Source organism: Oryx dammah, unplaced genomic scaffold, assembly GCF_014754425.2.
Source record: "Oryx dammah isolate SB20612 unplaced genomic scaffold, SCBI_Odam_1.1 HiC_scaffold_14, whole genome shotgun sequence".
NCBI classification, from domain to species: Eukaryota; Metazoa; Chordata; class Mammalia; order Artiodactyla; family Bovidae; genus Oryx; species Oryx dammah.
The window spans coordinates 23,136,366-23,151,733 of NW_024070198.1; the positions used below are offsets into that span (position 1 = coordinate 23,136,366).

General features: G+C 50.2%; 1 protein-coding gene across 1 annotated transcript; it reads right to left on the reverse strand.

The window, feature by feature from the left end:
- Nucleotides 1-7,821: 7,821 nt before the first annotated feature.
- Nucleotides 7,822-14,049, reverse strand: CALHM3 (calcium homeostasis modulator 3). Its single transcript, XM_040254365.1, has 3 exons — nt 13,738-14,049; nt 11,189-11,444; nt 7,822-8,652 (listed from the first exon to the last, which is right to left on the reverse strand). Exons 1-3 carry the CDS (start codon nt 14,022-14,024, stop codon nt 8,161-8,163), a joined length of 1,035 nt encoding a protein of 344 aa, XP_040110299.1. The 5' UTR covers nt 14,025-14,049; the 3' UTR covers nt 7,822-8,160.
- Nucleotides 14,050-15,368: the final 1,319 nt, after the last annotated feature.

Here is a 15,368-nt window from a genome sequence, read left to right on the forward strand (position 1 = left end):
CCTTTGTCATCCCCTTCTCCACTTGCCTTCAATCTTTCCCAGCATCAGGGTCTTTTCCAGTGTGTTAGCTCTTCGTATCAGGTGGCCAAAGTATTGGAGCTTCAGCTTCAGCATCAGTCCTTCCAATGAATATTCAAGACTGATTTCCTTTAGGGTTGACTGGCTTGATCTCATTGCAGTCCAGGGGACTCTCAAGAGTCTTCTCCAACACCACAGTTCAAAAGCATCAATTCTTTGGCCTTCAGCCTTCTTTATAGTCCAACTCTGACATCCATACATGACTACTGGAAAAACCATAGCTTTCACTAGATGGATGTTTGTGGGCAAAGTAATGTCTCTCCTTTTCAATATGCTGTCTAGGTTGGTCATAGCTTTCTTCCAAGGAGCAAGTGTCTTTTAATTTCATGTCTATAGTCACCATCTGCAGTGATTTTGGAGCCCCAAAATAAAGTCTGTCACTGTTTCTACTGTTTCCCCATCTATTTGCCATGAAGTGACGGGACCAGATGCCATGGTGACTATGGTTAATAATACTGTATTGTATGTTTGAAAGTTACTAAGAGAGTAGATCTTAAAAGTTCTCATCATAAAAAAATTTTTTTAACCACGCATGGTGATGGATGCTAACTAGACTTATTGTGGGAAACATTTAACAATATACAAATAACTAGTTATGTTTTGCATCTGAAACTAATATAATGTTATCTGTTAATTTTAAGAAAAATCCTTACAAAATAAAATTTTAAAATTTTGTAAAAAACCGTTGAACGAGAATCGCCTGTGGTCATTTCATGCAAGAAGTCCAATGTTAAAAAGCTGTGTTCACTGAAGAAAGCTCAAATTTCTCATTTTAAGAAGTCTGGGAGATTCCATTTTAATGTTTTGTATCAATTCAATATTTAATATCTTTCCTAATACTTTGTTTTACATCTTCCCTCTTTTTCTCATAATTATATTAGATCAAGAAGATAGCAATATCATTGCCTTGTTCCCAACAGGCTCCCAAAAGGTATCTCCAAATTCCCTTGGTTTGCCCCAGTATCGTGTACCAAAGTGACCAATGTCATGATGCACTGGGATTTGAGGAAGATTAGGAACCTCCCACCTGGCTAATCTAGGATCATCTCCTCATCTCAAGCTTTTCAGCAGAATCGTATCTGCCAAGTCCCTGTTGCAGGTAACACATTCTGGAGATAGGGGACCCTCGGTGGACTTTGGGAGCCCATTACCCTGCCGACCGTGGCAGGGTATTTGGTAGTGACTTAGCAGTGCTTTGTGTCTTCATCATTTCTCCCCTGAACTCCTTGAGCATGACTGGGTGTACGTGGAAAGCAGGATATCATAGCCCTACTCAAACGTTTCAGTGCATTGACAGCAAACCCAACCACGGCCGCCACTGGGGTGTGCACCAGCCCCTTCTCCTCCCACCCTCTGGAGTGTGTCTGGGCACCCATCCCAGCGCTGATGAGTTCCCTCCACCTTGAAAGAGTTAAGTGTCATGAAAAGCAGCATGCAAAGGGGGCCTCTGGAGAGCGGATGCTGTACTTTAGGAAAATGCCTCATTTGCACAGGACAGCATGAGTGTGTGTAATGCACAGCGCTCATCCAGCAACTGGGGGGCACTGAGCCATTAGATGGGGCTGCCGGGGTGGCTCAAGGACTGTCAGGCTGTTTTATCAGAGGCAGGAGGGCTTTAACTGACAAGGACAGAGAGCTATTCTCTTCTGCATCAGTCAAACTGTACTGGAGGCTGTACATTGTGACAAAAAATGGTAGTGCCCAGCAAACCTTTCATGGCCTTCCGTACAATTCCCGCCCCTGTTTCATGTGGCTTAGGGTCATGTGATTGAGTTCTGGCAGAGAAGCCCTCACCTCTTACTTTTGTCTCTGCTCTCTTTCATCTTCCTCTTTGACTCTAGACATCAGTGCAAACAGGTGCCTCTGAGCTCCACCCATTCTTTTGTTTGTTTTTGAAGTATGATTGACCAACACTAGGTTAGTTCTCGGTATGCAGCATAGAGATTTGATGTTTCTATACATTTCAAAACAATCACCATGGTAAGTTTATCACCATCTGTCACCATACAAAGATATTACACAATTATTGACTATATTTCCCATACTGACATTTCATACCTGTGTACTTCCTCTTCATAACACTGATCTCAGTTAGTAATGTGTTTTGGAGGGCGTGTTGGTTTACTATCCAGAGCTCCCGTCGGACCATAAAGGCCCACATCTGTTTTGTTTCCCTGCTACGTTCCTGGGGCTCAGAACAGTGTCCCTGGTGTAAGAGATGCTCAGTTAACAAGTGCCGAATATTTGAATGAATATTCATTTATTTTGCAGTTAAAAGTTTGCACCTCTTAATCTCCCTTCCCTATTTCTCTCCTCCCATAAGTCCTCTCCCCTTAGGCACTATTTGTTTTCTATATCAATGACTCTCTTTCTGTTTGTGACATGTGTTCATTTGTTTTGTAGATTCTCCACATAAGTGAAATCATACTGTATTTGTCTTTCCTCTGACTTATTTCATTTAGCATAGAACTCTCTAGGCCCATCCATGTTGTTGCAAATGGCGAGATTTCATTCTTTTTTATGACTGAGTAATATTCCATTCTATACACATATTTCACATCTTCTTTATCCGTTCATCTGTTGATGGGCACTTACATTGCTTCCATATCTTAACTCTTGTAAATAACGTTGCAATGAACATAGGGATGTTGGCTCATGGAAATAAGTCTCAAAGATAAGAAATGCATGTAACTGAATTTTGGTTCTTGTCGCTCTAAAATATGAGGGTTTTTTTTTTTTTTTTCCAGATAAATACTCAGGAGTGGAATTGCTGGATCATAGACTAGTTCTATTTTTAACTTTTGGAGAAATCTCCCTACTGTTTCCCTAGTGGCTGCACCAACAGTACACAAAGCTTCCCTTTTCTTTACACCCTCACCAATACTTGTTATTTGTTGTCTTTTTGATAATAGCCATTCTGACACGTGAGAGGTGATGTCTTATTGTGGGTTTGATGTGCCTTTTCCTGATCATTCATAGTGTTGAGCATCTTTTCACATGCCTGTTGGCCATATATATCTTTTCTTTGGAAAAATGTCTATTCAGGTCCTCTGCCCATTTTTTAAATCAGGTTGTTTGCTTTTTTGACCTTGAGTTGTGTGAGTTCTTTATATCATTTGGATATTAACCCATTACTGGAGTATCATTTGTAAATATCTTCTATTCAGTAGGTTGCCTTTCTTGAGAGAAGATCCTGAACCCTTAGCTTAGTTGAGTCCTGCTGACAAAGGCTTTCATGCCCTCCACCCGACCCATGTACTTCCTCTTTACAGCACTGATCTCAGTTAGTAATGTGTTTTGGAGGGTGTGTTTGTTTAATATCCAGAGCTCCCATCGGACCATAAAGGCCCACATCTGTTTCGTTTTCCTATGTTCCTGGGGCTCAGAACAGTGTGCTGGTATAAGAGATGCTTAGTTAACAAGTGCTGAATATTTGAATGAATACCCGAGTAAGTGAATAAAGGAGAGAAGTGAGCCTTGGACCAAGATGAATTTGTGAGGAGGCAGGAATCTGGACACAAATAGGATGTGACAGTCCTCACCGCTCTGGCTCTGTTAGCCTTTGTGAGCAGAGTAAGAAGGGCTGAACAGCATTATGTGCTGGCTGGGTGGGCAGGAAAGGCTGGTATCCATTCAAAGCTCACCACCACTTCGATAGCCACTGGCAGGCCAGTGACACCTCTATTCTGCTACCATTGGCCACCCCAGCCATCTCCTACTGCCCTTCTCTAGAGCCTCAGGGCCATTCTCCTCTTCCCATACCCCTCCGGCCCTCCCCGATGTGAGAGCTGATCAAGCTTCAAGGAGAACTCATTTCATTTGACCTCAAACAGTTGGGCAGAGATGGGCTCTCAGCAGAGAGGTATGGATTCCTTGACTCCCATCATAGTCTTTGGGTCCTGGTGCCCTCCTCCATGTTAATATTCTAAACAGGAGCAGGCTCCAGACCTCCCACTCTTCCTTTATGAGGCTGGGTGGGTGCCCAGGGATTTAGATGATTCCTACAGAAACCCATCCATCTGCTTTGCCAGGACCACCTCCCTGGGGGAGCATTCCCCTGCCCTGGAAGGTTACCAAGAACCTGTGATTTTCCCTCAATCCCCTGCATTTCCACTGCTGGTTTCCCTGAAGCTCTGGATTCATTGCTCATCCTTCCCTCATCTTTAGGGCTTCCCTGATAGATCAGTTGGTAAAGAATCCACCTGCAATGCAGGAGATTCCGGTTTGATTCTGGGGTTGGGAAGATCCCTGGAGAAGGAATAGGCTACCCACTCCGGTATTCTTGGGCTTCCCTTGTGGCTCAGCTGGTAAAGAATCCACCTGCAATGCAGGAGACCTGAGTTTGATCCCTGGATTGGGAAGATCCCCTGGAGAAGGGAAAGGCTACCCGCTCCAGTATTCTGGCCTGGAGAACTGCATGGACTGTATAGTCCATGCGGTCACAAAGAGCTGGACACTATTGAGCAACTTTTATTCATTCATTCCCTCGTCTTGAAATTCACTCCTCCTTGGCATTCTTTTTTTTTTTTTTCTTAAAAAAGCTTCTTGTTTATTGACTGATTCTGTTCCCCAGAAAGTATAAATCTCTATGACTGTAATGATTATTTAGATATTACCAAGAATGGACTCTTAGAACCATAGAATGCCAGTGCTGGGAAGGGTCTTAGAGTCCATCTAGTAAAATCTTATGTCATCAAGGCATGGATTGAATGAAATAGTCAAAACTTGATCAGTTTTGGCTCTCAAAACATAATTAAAATTTTTTTTTCATTGGTGGATAATTGCTTTACAATGTTGTGTTGGTTTCTGCCATGCAGCCACGTGAATCAGCCATGAGTATACGGATGTCCTAACACTCTTGAACCTCCCTCCCACCTGCCACTCCATCCCACCCTTCTAGGTTGTCACAGAGCACCAGGTTGCCCCCTGGCATTCTTATAGAACCTCTGCCTCTGTGATTCCTTATTCTCACTTGCTGCCCCGACTTTCTCCCCCAAAGCTCTAAAGGTCTCAGTCTTTCCTCTCTCACTCCGTCTCTCTCGCGCTGGTGTATCCATTCCTGCAGCTTCAGGGATCACTGCCAGGTGGAGTATCATTTTGCCTTTTGACTCTGCCCGGAAGCACTTGCCTGCAGGATAAACTCAAAGACCTGAGCAAAACCCTCAAGGATGCCACCATCTTCCACTTCTCATGCAGAACCGCAGCTGCCCAGACCATATAAGACAGGGGACTAACACAGCCAAAGTCACTCTTACAGTACATTTCTGCCTTGCCCAGCTGGTCGCCGTGTCTCCCAGAAGAGAGGCCCTGTGTACAGGGTGTGTGCAGAAGGACTGTCTCCCAGAGTTGAAGGATACTTGGGCAATGAGCATGAGCACCCACGAGGGCTGCTCTCCTGGGAGGGGAGCAGGTGGCAGCCTGCCACCTGGGTCCCTCACTCCCAAGTGGCGTGGCATGTGCTACACAAGGCCTCTCTCCTAGGATATGAGTAAATGGTGGTGTGAAAGGATGATGGCAAAGGGGTTTGGGGTTTGAAACCATGTCATCTGGGGACTGAAGAGGGTAAGGAGGCATTTGAGGGCTATCAAAGGCTGAGGATCCAAGAAGGTATCACTGGGTGTGGGGCTCAGAAAGCATCTCTTGGTGGGATTCATTGGAATAGACTCCTTGGCCCTCTGGCCAAGGTCCTTCACTTTGGCCAGACTGGACCACACACCCTGCACTTGGTTGTTTGTTCTCTGGCTCACGTCTTATCTCCCCTTCAGACTGGAATCTCCACTAAGATAGGACGATGCCTTTCCTGCTCTTTGGGGCTCTAGGCATTCCATCAATGTTTGCTGAGTGAATCAGTGAACCAGACGTTGCCCGTTTCCCAATTCTTTGCTTTTGTTCTGTTTCCTCCTGTATATGCTCTTGTCCCCCACCCCCGTCCCTCTCTACTGTCAAACCCCCACCCCCATCCTTTAAGGCCCATTGTGATGACATCCTTCTGAGTCTCTCAGCTTGGAGCCACTACTCTTCATGCTGAATCTCTGTGGCACACAGCTTGGCGCTATCATATCACTTTACAACTTTTGCTTTGGGTTGTAATGATTTCTGTACCCATCTCAGTCCCTCTAATAGAGACTGAGTTCCTTGGGGGCCAGGCAATATAAATCGTCTGTGTATTCTTCCTTCCCTCCTCCCCGGCACAGTGCTTTCTATGCAGTAGGCTCAATATAAGAAGGCAAGGGCATTGATTGCAGTCAGTGGCCCTTTACTGGTCCAGATACTGCTCCTTTAAAGCCCAGGTCCCTGAGCCTCCTTTCCCTGGGCTGGGCACTCGGCCCTGCTGACTGGATCATGTCCAAGGTCTGCCTCCTCCCTCCCCCACCAATCCCTGCTAACATTTTGCCTAAATCTTGCCCTGCCCAGTACCATTTTAGATATTTGCATGGCCTGACCACAGCAAGGTAGCAGGGGAAAGACTGGGCTGTATGGATAGCCTGGTCCTCCCACGCCCTTTGGCAAGCACCCAGGAGAGCAGAGATTGCCTGATACGGAGGGAGCTGAGCTCCAGGACCCCTGTACTGCCCCCATGCCCTCATTACCAGTAAAGCACAGAGTGAGCCTAGTGCATGCTTGTGGTCACCAGGCACTGTTGTGCTGACAGAGGCAATAACAGGATGTGTGGGGGGATGGGGGTGATGAGTCATCAGGGAAGGGCAGAGACCTAGAGGAGCTCACAGAGTAGATCTTCCCCAGCCCTTGCTGTTTGGGCTGCCAGAGACCAAGAAGCAGTTCTTCCAGGAAGATGTAACCCTGGTATTTCGAGGGTCTTCATCCCCGAGTCAGACCCTACACCCACACTTGGTCCAGAGGTTTTTAAACACTGGATTTTGCAGAATCACCTGAGGTGTTTGTTCAATGGAGATGTCTAGGGCTGCCTGGACACCCGATTTGCACCCTGACTGGCAGATCTGGTCCATTCCTCGTATCCCTAGGGAAATTCTTACCATGGTGCCAGCTTCTTGCTGAGGGCAGTGGGTAGATGCCCCTGGGATGCCTGGCAAAGGAGGCAGCCTTAGAAAGCAAGGTCAAGCTCAGGGGTCAGGCTGCAGGTGGTGAGGAGGGTGGTGAGTGGAGAGGTGGCAGAGAAAGTTCTTGCTGGCTGGAGGTGAGCAGAAGGGTGGGCTGACAAAGGAGCTGCCCCTGAAAGGCTGCTTGGCCTTGGTTGGTTAGAGTAGAATCGGTGGAACTGGAGAAGATGGGAGTTGGAAGGGTCAGCGCCCCCTTGACATTCAGAAACAGAAAAATCCCCCTGCAGTAGTCAGCAAGAGACACTAATTTGTACTTTTAAGAAAAATTCTCAAGCAGAGTTTGATGAGTTCACTCAGAGAACCTTGTTGGAGGCTGCAGGAAACCCAGCCACGGCCCTGAAAACACACACACACACACACACACACAGTCTAGAGGACTAATGTAGTGGCTCAGAGCAGACTCTAGAGCTGATGTCCTGAGATCAATTTCCAGCTCTTATATGGGTGACCTCAGCCACCTTAACCTTTAATGCCTCACTTTTCTTCTCTAAAAAATGGGGCTAGTCATCATTATACCTCGTCAGATTATCATTAAGATTAAATGAGTTATATATGGAAAGAAGTCAGAGCAGTGCCTAGTACATAGTAAGCATCATACAAGCAGGTGCTGTGGTCATTATTATTTTAGATTAGAATATGGACATCTAGGACCCAGCACCCAGGACAGATCTGTTTAGACTCTTACTCTACTTGGAGTTTGGTCCACTGACCAGAAGCATGAGAAGCTCCTTAGCAATGCAGTCTCGGCCCTGGTCCTAGATGGACTGAATCAGAATCTGCATTTGACAAGAGTCCAGGTGAACAGGTGAGCACAATGAAGTTTGTGAACCACAGCTTTAGAGCACACAAGAGGCCACGCCCAGAAACTAGGCCAGGCACTGGGCTGTTCTGGGGAAGGAGGCTGACAAGGGTTAAGCTGCCCTGCCATGGGGTCCCCACTGCCTGGAAAGCCCCCACCTCCTTGTCAGTGTGGGCATTTTACGTGAGGAAGTGGTCTGGGTCCTTACACGTCGGTGTGTGGGGACGCCCTGGTGCCCGGGACCACTGTGGGGGCGCGATGGCTGAGGCCGCACCCCCAGAGCCCAGAGGATGCTGTGAGGTCAAGTGGTGGTTTGCTGGAGTACCAGGCGCTTAGGAGGCGGTCCACCTGCTCCTGACTGGAGACTGCGCGCAGGTGGGCCTTCCCGCTTCCGCCGTCCAGGCTGTCTGGGGGCTCGGGCCTCTCAGGGGTCTCCGGACCCCTACCCACAGAGTCCCGGCGCAGCCCCCGCGCCCGCATCTCGCTCTGCATGCTGGCGAAGAAGTGCAGCACGCAGCGGTGCGCAAAGTCCCGCGCGTGCTCACAGCATGTCTCGTCGAAGAGCTTCTGCTCCAGGTCCACGTAGTTGCTCCAGTATCTGCGCTGCAGGAAGATTGTCTGGTCGAAGCACGGCCTCAAGCAGCGGGCCAGGAAGGCCAGGACGATCAGCAGCAGGGTGAGACTCCAGCCAATGGCCTAGAGGGTGGGGAGCACTAAGGTGAGCATTCAAGCACACAGATATTGTACAGCGTGGCAAGGGTGTTCCCTTTACTTATCCCTTCCATCCATTTTCAGATCTATCTGCCTTCCAATTCAGTCATCCGTTCTACCAACTACCTCCATCCATCCTCTCTCCCATTCATTCATTTCTCCTTCCATCTATTTTCTATCCAACTATCTCTCACCCATCCTGTCATCCATCCTCTTATCTGACTATATATCTATTGTCTTCCTATCAAGCCACCCTCTCAACCATGCTCCTATCTGTCCATATCCCCCTATCCAACCATCTATCCTCCCATCCATTCATGTTCCCATACTCTCATCCTTGCTTCCATTTATCTCTATCCAATCATCAATCCACTTGTTATTTATCCCGCCTGCCTTCCTCCTGAACAAACACACCCTACTCCTTTAGTTTCCTCCCATGTATTTATTTATCTTCCCACAGTTTCCACCCGTGGAAGCATAAAGCTGCTTTCCTTTGTCCTGACATTTCTCTACAAAGGTATTGTTCATAGCTGAAGATGCTATATAAGCCACAGTTCTAAGCCACCTCTTAGAGTGACTCTGCTTTAGGTTCCCCCTGGCCTGATGAGCACTGCACACAGTAATAAACCGTTTAGTTTCCTCCTGTTAATCTTTCTTTTTGTTAGAGTCTCAGCTGAAAACCTACATTGGGCGGAGGTAGTTCTGCCTTCCTTGCACTCTCATCCATTCATCTGTGCATCCACTCAGCATCCTTTCATCTTTTTATCTGGTTCTTCATCCATGCTTATATATGTGCATCCCTCCCATCTACGCATCCATCCATCCTTTATTTTTGGGGAGACACCAAGGACTCAGTCTTTGCTCTCATAGAGCTAACACTTTAGTGGAAGTTACAATGACATAGGTGATGCCTGGCTAAGTGCCATGTTGAGGGATGTATCTTGGGTCATGGAAATTCAGAGAGAGGACACCTGACCTGAATTTGAGGCCTCAGAGAACAGTAAAGTTGAGGCTGAGACCTAAAGGCTGATGATAGTTTACAAGATGTGAACAGGAAACAGTGTTCCAGGCCAAGAGTAAAGAGCGGCTGGAAGTAATTCTCCCCAACCTGGCCAGCTCCTGGCCCTCCCCTCTGCCCAGCCAAAGGTATTGAGACATCGCCTAGGACTAGAGCAACTTTATAGACCTGGAGCAGAGAAATCATCCTCTAAACCACAAGACTTATTTGAGTCCTTATCATTTGTAGATGTGATTGACAAAGCTCTCTGCCTGGCCTCTCACAAGGCCCTCCCCTCACCCCACTCTAAGTTTAAAATGCTTGTGTGAGTATTTTACTTGGAGGAGCATTTAATGTGACTGATCATTTACAGCTGAGTCAGGACTCAGGGAGATGGTGATGAACAGGGAGGCCTGGCGTGCTGCGATTCATGGGGTCGCAAAGAGTCGGACATGACTGAGCGACTGAACTGAACAGGACTCAAACCCTGGTCTGAGGATTCTGCAGTCTTTCCGGTGATAGTGAACTAGTCTACAGTGTTTACGTCCACAGGGACATCAAGGTGAGTAGACTGAACCTCCACTTGTTTTGCAGGAGAACCCGAGGCCCAAAGGGGAATGGGCTCACGGCCGAGGTCACAGTCTGAAGCAGAATCAAGTGTGTCCCAAGCACTGGTCTTCTCTTTGCCACTCCATGGGCCTGTGTTTGCTATGAGCCTGTCCCGACACCCCAAAGAGCTAGGGTGTATCTCCAGTGATGCTCTGCACGTGGTGGGAGCGTGTAAACACTTTTGGGGAGACACAGCCCAAGCAGGGCTCTGGCAGTGGTGAGGGTGGGATCTGGAGCTTGGGCTGGGGTTTGTTCCCAGGATAATGGATTCTGTGCTCCGTGGGGAGCCAAGCTTCTAGGGAGGACCTGCATAGTAGGGGAGGGTTTGGAGGAATGGCATTTTAGATTCCTGCCCAGCCTCTTACAAACTGTGTGCCTTTGGCCTTGTGAACTAAACTCTCAGAGCCTCAGTTTCCTCATCTGCAAAGTGGGACAATCATGATTGCATCTATCTCATAGGGCAGTTTTGAGAATTAAATGAAGTAATGGATGTGAAATACTTAACACAGTGCCTGACACATAAGTGCCTCATAACTGGTAATTAGTGTTTTCTGAGGGGTGGGCAGAATGTGTGTGTGGGGTGGGGGCAGGTTAGTGCAGTATATCTGCAGTGTTTTCCTGCCATCCAACCTGGAGATGAGCCTAGCTGACTCCAGAAGGGTATGGACACCTGATCTCCGCCCTCAGGTGAGTTAGTGTTGATGGCAAAGTGCCCACTTCCTAAGGCCTGACACTGTCCTGTGTGTGGGTCATGTTTCTGACCACCCCTCCAGGGACCACATGCTCTGCGGTTGTGTCTCTAGCATTGGGAGGGGGGCCTCAGGAAACCATGTATACCTCCTCACCCCGTGCCCCTCTGAACCAGTGCAGGACATTTCCCAGGGCAGGGAGAAGACACCCCCCGCCCCAAATTACCTGTGAGAGGCACCGCAGGTAGCGAGACACCGCCTTCCGAGCAGGGCTGTTGCTGACCAGCTCGTCCTCCTTGCAGGGCACCTTGGCCAAAAAGAGCTGCACCTGACTGGGGGTCATGTTGGCAAAGTCTGGAAACTTCTCAGGGTCCACGGAGCTGCTGAAGGCGCACACGAAGCACTTCCCATCAAGGAGGGCCAGAAGGATCCAGACGAGGGGGGCGGCCAGCGCTCTCTGCAGTACAGAGGAGCACATGTACCTGGGAACAGAGGAAGGGAGCGGGAACACAGGGCAGCCAGAATTCAGCTGCAGCAGGAAGGCTACAGGGGGGATGTAAGGATGAACTTCCCAGGATGGTGCGTGGTTACCCCAAAGGGACGGTTGCAGCTCCCACTGCAGAGGCCCGAGCAGCAGAGGGTGGGGGAGAAGCAGAGCTGGGGTCCTGGGGGCCCTGGGACTGGAACACTGGGGAGCTGGTATTCGTCCTGCCCGAGCCTTTGTAGCAGACTCTGTTAGTGCTCTGCTCAGGCCAGAAGCATCTAGAGCTTTGGTGGGTAGTTTCTATTCACATGGAGGGCCTGAAGGCCTCTGACCTTAACCCCCTACATGGCTCTGTCTGGGGCTTCAGAGGAGTCCCTGCTCCCGGCGCGGGGTGGCCTGGAGGGTTCCTGTACTCAAATCGACCTCAATCCCAGAGGGCAAGGCCTGGTAGTTTAATGCCCCAGCGTCCAGGACCCTCAGTGGGATGGTTTTGAGGTGGGTTCTACCCACTCCCTTAGGCTCCTCAAAGGACTGAGCCCCAGTTGTCTCCTTATTATCACTTCTTCCCAGAACCTGCTTTTGGGGGACCCTAAGCTAAGAGGGTCCTGTGGAATAACCTGCGCAGAGATGGCACTTTCACACCTCCCTGCAGTGTCCAGGGAGCCTCTGATTGTCCCCAGGGGCCTCTTTTGACCTACTACGTCCCGTGGCCTGAATTGGGTGTTGGCCACAGGACAGGAGCCCAGTGGAGCTGGAACCACGAGACCCCAGAGGAAAAGCCTCCCTGCGTGGCTGAATCACAGGGAGCCGGGAGCCCCTGGGAACATCAGAGAGAGGCCACTTGTGCACAGAATACAGGTGTTTTTAACTTGTGCGTGTGCTCAGTAGCTCAGTTGTGTCTGACTCTTTGTGACCCCGTAGACTGTACCCACCCAGGCTCCTCTGTCCATGGGATTCTCCAGGCAAGAATCCCGGAGTGGGTTGCCATGCCCTCCTCCAGGGGATCTTCCCCACCCAGGAATCGAGCCTGGGTCTCTTATGTCTCCTGAATTGGCAGGCGGGTTGTATACAAAACATAGGATGGTGTGCGCCGGCTGTGTGTATGTGTGTGTGCTTACCTGGCCTACCTGGTGGAGAATTATAAACATGTTGTAGGCAGAGGTGGCTCCAGCATTGTCTATGGAGGCAAGGTGGTTAGAAGGCGGAACCAAAGACTCGTTATGAAGTTACATAACATGCCCTTGAGAACACCCCAGGTGTCTATATCAATAGGGGAGAGGAGAAGATCACAAGTGAACTAAAACCCACCAAGGCCCTTCTGCCGCTGCCTGTGGACCCAGAGCCCTTAGGTATTTTTCTAAAACACTCAGGGCAGCAGTTCTGGGTTTGACTTCAATCTGAGCCTCTTCCTTGCTGTGGGAGCTCAGCCAAGTGACTTAACCTCTCTGTGCCTCAGGTCTCCCTTAAAAATGGATCCAAGACAGGAAGAGACCCAGGGCCAAGGTAAGAATTCAGAGGCTGTGCACACACAGTACTTGGCACAGAGCTTGGCTCACTATTGGCCAGGGAGTATTATGAATTGCTAAAGTCCATCAGCTTTTCTTCTCTCTCTCTCTCTCTTTTTCAGCTATGTCACATGACTTGCAGAATCTGCGTTCCCTGAGCAGGGGTTGAACCCAGGCCACAGCAGTGAAAGAGTGAAAGTACCAAGCCCTAACCACTGGACTGCCAGGGAATTCCCCATCAGCTTTTCTTGATACAGGGCACTGACCAGGGTCTGAGGACACAGTGATAGCAGATGAGGTCTTTGCCTTCGGGGAGCTTGCAGGAGACGGGATGCAGCCTTCAAGCCAACCATGCCCCTCATATGTGTAATACGGTATGCACATCATGGGGATGGTCTTTCATGCATGTGGGGAGTTATAATCCATGGCCAGCAGGACAGATGTGACCTGGATAATTCTTAGGAGTCCTGCCATTCACGCATCTTTATCATTGGGCATGGAAAGGTGACAGACAACGGGATCAAAAATATCTGTTTCCAGAGTGGAGACTGGCAAATCTGTCTCTGTGAACTGATGGTGCCTTGGTATCATTTTCTGGAGGAGAGCAGGGGGCACATATGAGAGCAGGGGGCACATATGAAATCAGGGTGCCTGTGGGGGTTCCTGGGAGAGCCCTGACCATACCCATGGGGGCCACTGGGGTTTGGGGAGCCCCTGGCAGTGCTTATGCAGTTGGGGGAGCCCCTGACAACGCCCACGGGGAGCCGGAGGGGGGTGGGACCGCACCTGATGATGCCCGGGTCCTTCCTCCGGTGCCCAGCGGGCCGGCGCCACTCCTCCACCATCACCACGGACTGCCGGTTGGCCAGAAGGCCGCAGAGGAACAGGGCGATTGGGGGTGTGAACAGCAGGCCCAGTCCGTAGAGGGCATTGTAGCGTGCCAGGCAGGGGCAGTTGAAGTCGAACGAGGAGTACAGCTTGACGGTAACCATGGCCAGCAGCAGGCAGATGCCGTTCATCACCGACTCGGAGCTGGACTGGAAGTGCTGGAAAAGCGTGCGGAATTTATCCATGGCCGCGGCCCGGGTTGGCGGCAGCTGCGGGTGGGGAGCAGGGAGGCTTCAGCTGCCTTCCTGGTCAATGCCAGCCACACTGGGGGCAAGCCAGCGGCTGCAAGAGGTTCTTCCTTCTCTTCCAAGGGCCTGAGGGGGCCAGGAGGAGATGGCGTCTGGCCAAGGGTGTGAGGCAGAGGCAGGCTCTCTATAGGCTCCCCTGCCTGGCCCAATGGTCCCCCACTGCTCCCCTCCTCTCTGGGAGATGAGTCACTGCTGTATAACCAGCCAGCCCACAGCACCTCTAGGCAAATGGGCCCCACCCTGTCCCCCCATCCCTCCCCAGCCAATTCCTTCCTTTCTTCAGGGTTTGGATACTGATGCTGGACAGCTGGTGGGGCTGCCCCTGGGGGACAGGCAAATTCTGGGTGTGGTTAAGGCTGTGGCACTGATGGAGTCAGTTACATTTTCTGGCTCTTGGTTAAGAACATGACTTAGCTCCGCTGAGCCCAGGGAGCTTTCACATTGGTTTTTGTGCTGGGAGGAGCCAGGAGGGGTGCCTTACTCTGCCTGAAGCTATCCTGCAAGAGAAGTCTCTTGAAGAGCATTTAAACTGTTTCAGTGTTTGCCTGGGTTGGGGAAGGGGAGGCCTTCTAGATGGAGGGTACTGCCTGGTCAAGGGCACGGAGGTGAGAAGCAGCCAGTTTGGGGTTTCTTGACTGTGTCAGGGCTCAGTGAGTGCCTGCGACCCTTTCCTCGACTTTATTCTGCTGCCCTTCAGGTCTGGCTACTGGCCAGCCCAGGTCTCCCTAAAGCACAGGTCCCACTACATCACTCCTCTGCTCAAGTGTGGCCGGGCCCCCTCAGCCTCCTTGTGACAATCAAGGCCCTCCTGACAGAACCCAGAAGTGTCTTCTCACCTCCACACGTTTACAGATGCCTCTTCCTCCCACCTACTCTGTAAGAGGCAGCTCGGATGAGGCCTTTCAGCAAGCTGCCCCTGGCAACCTCAGCTCTCGGGAGCCTCTCCTCCCATTTGGCCCTTGGAAAGGCCACTCCTGCCTGCTGCTCCTGCCTCCCAGGTGTAGGGTGGGTCTCCCAGCTAGGATAGGATCTGCACTCACACCTGCCTGTCCCTGCAGCCTCCAGCAGGGTGCCAAGCACACCGCAAGGGCGGCAGAGGTTTGTTCTCTGTGATGTTGACACTCATTCCCCCTGCTTCCATCTGTAGCTTTGTCCTCTCCGCCCAGGCCTTGACCTGCACCTGCCCCTCTGTCTGCTCCTAGGAAGCAAATGGAACGAAGGTGCTGGTCTTAGCTCTCTCTGTCTCTCTCCCTCTCATTCTCTTTGTCCCTCCATCTGACT

Coding starts and splice junctions, on each gene's coding strand:
- CALHM3 (XM_040254365.1), bottom strand. CDS start 14,024: ATGGATAAATTCCGCACGCTTTTCCAGCACTTCCAGTCCAGCTCCGAG. Junction 11,445..13,737: donor AAGGACCCGGGCATCATCAG/GTGCGGTCCCAC, acceptor CTCTGTTCCCAG/GTACATGTGCTCCTCTGTAC. Junction 8,653..11,188: donor ACCTGCGGTGCCTCTCACAG/GTAATTTGGGGC, acceptor CCCACCCTCTAG/GCCATTGGCTGGAGTCTCAC.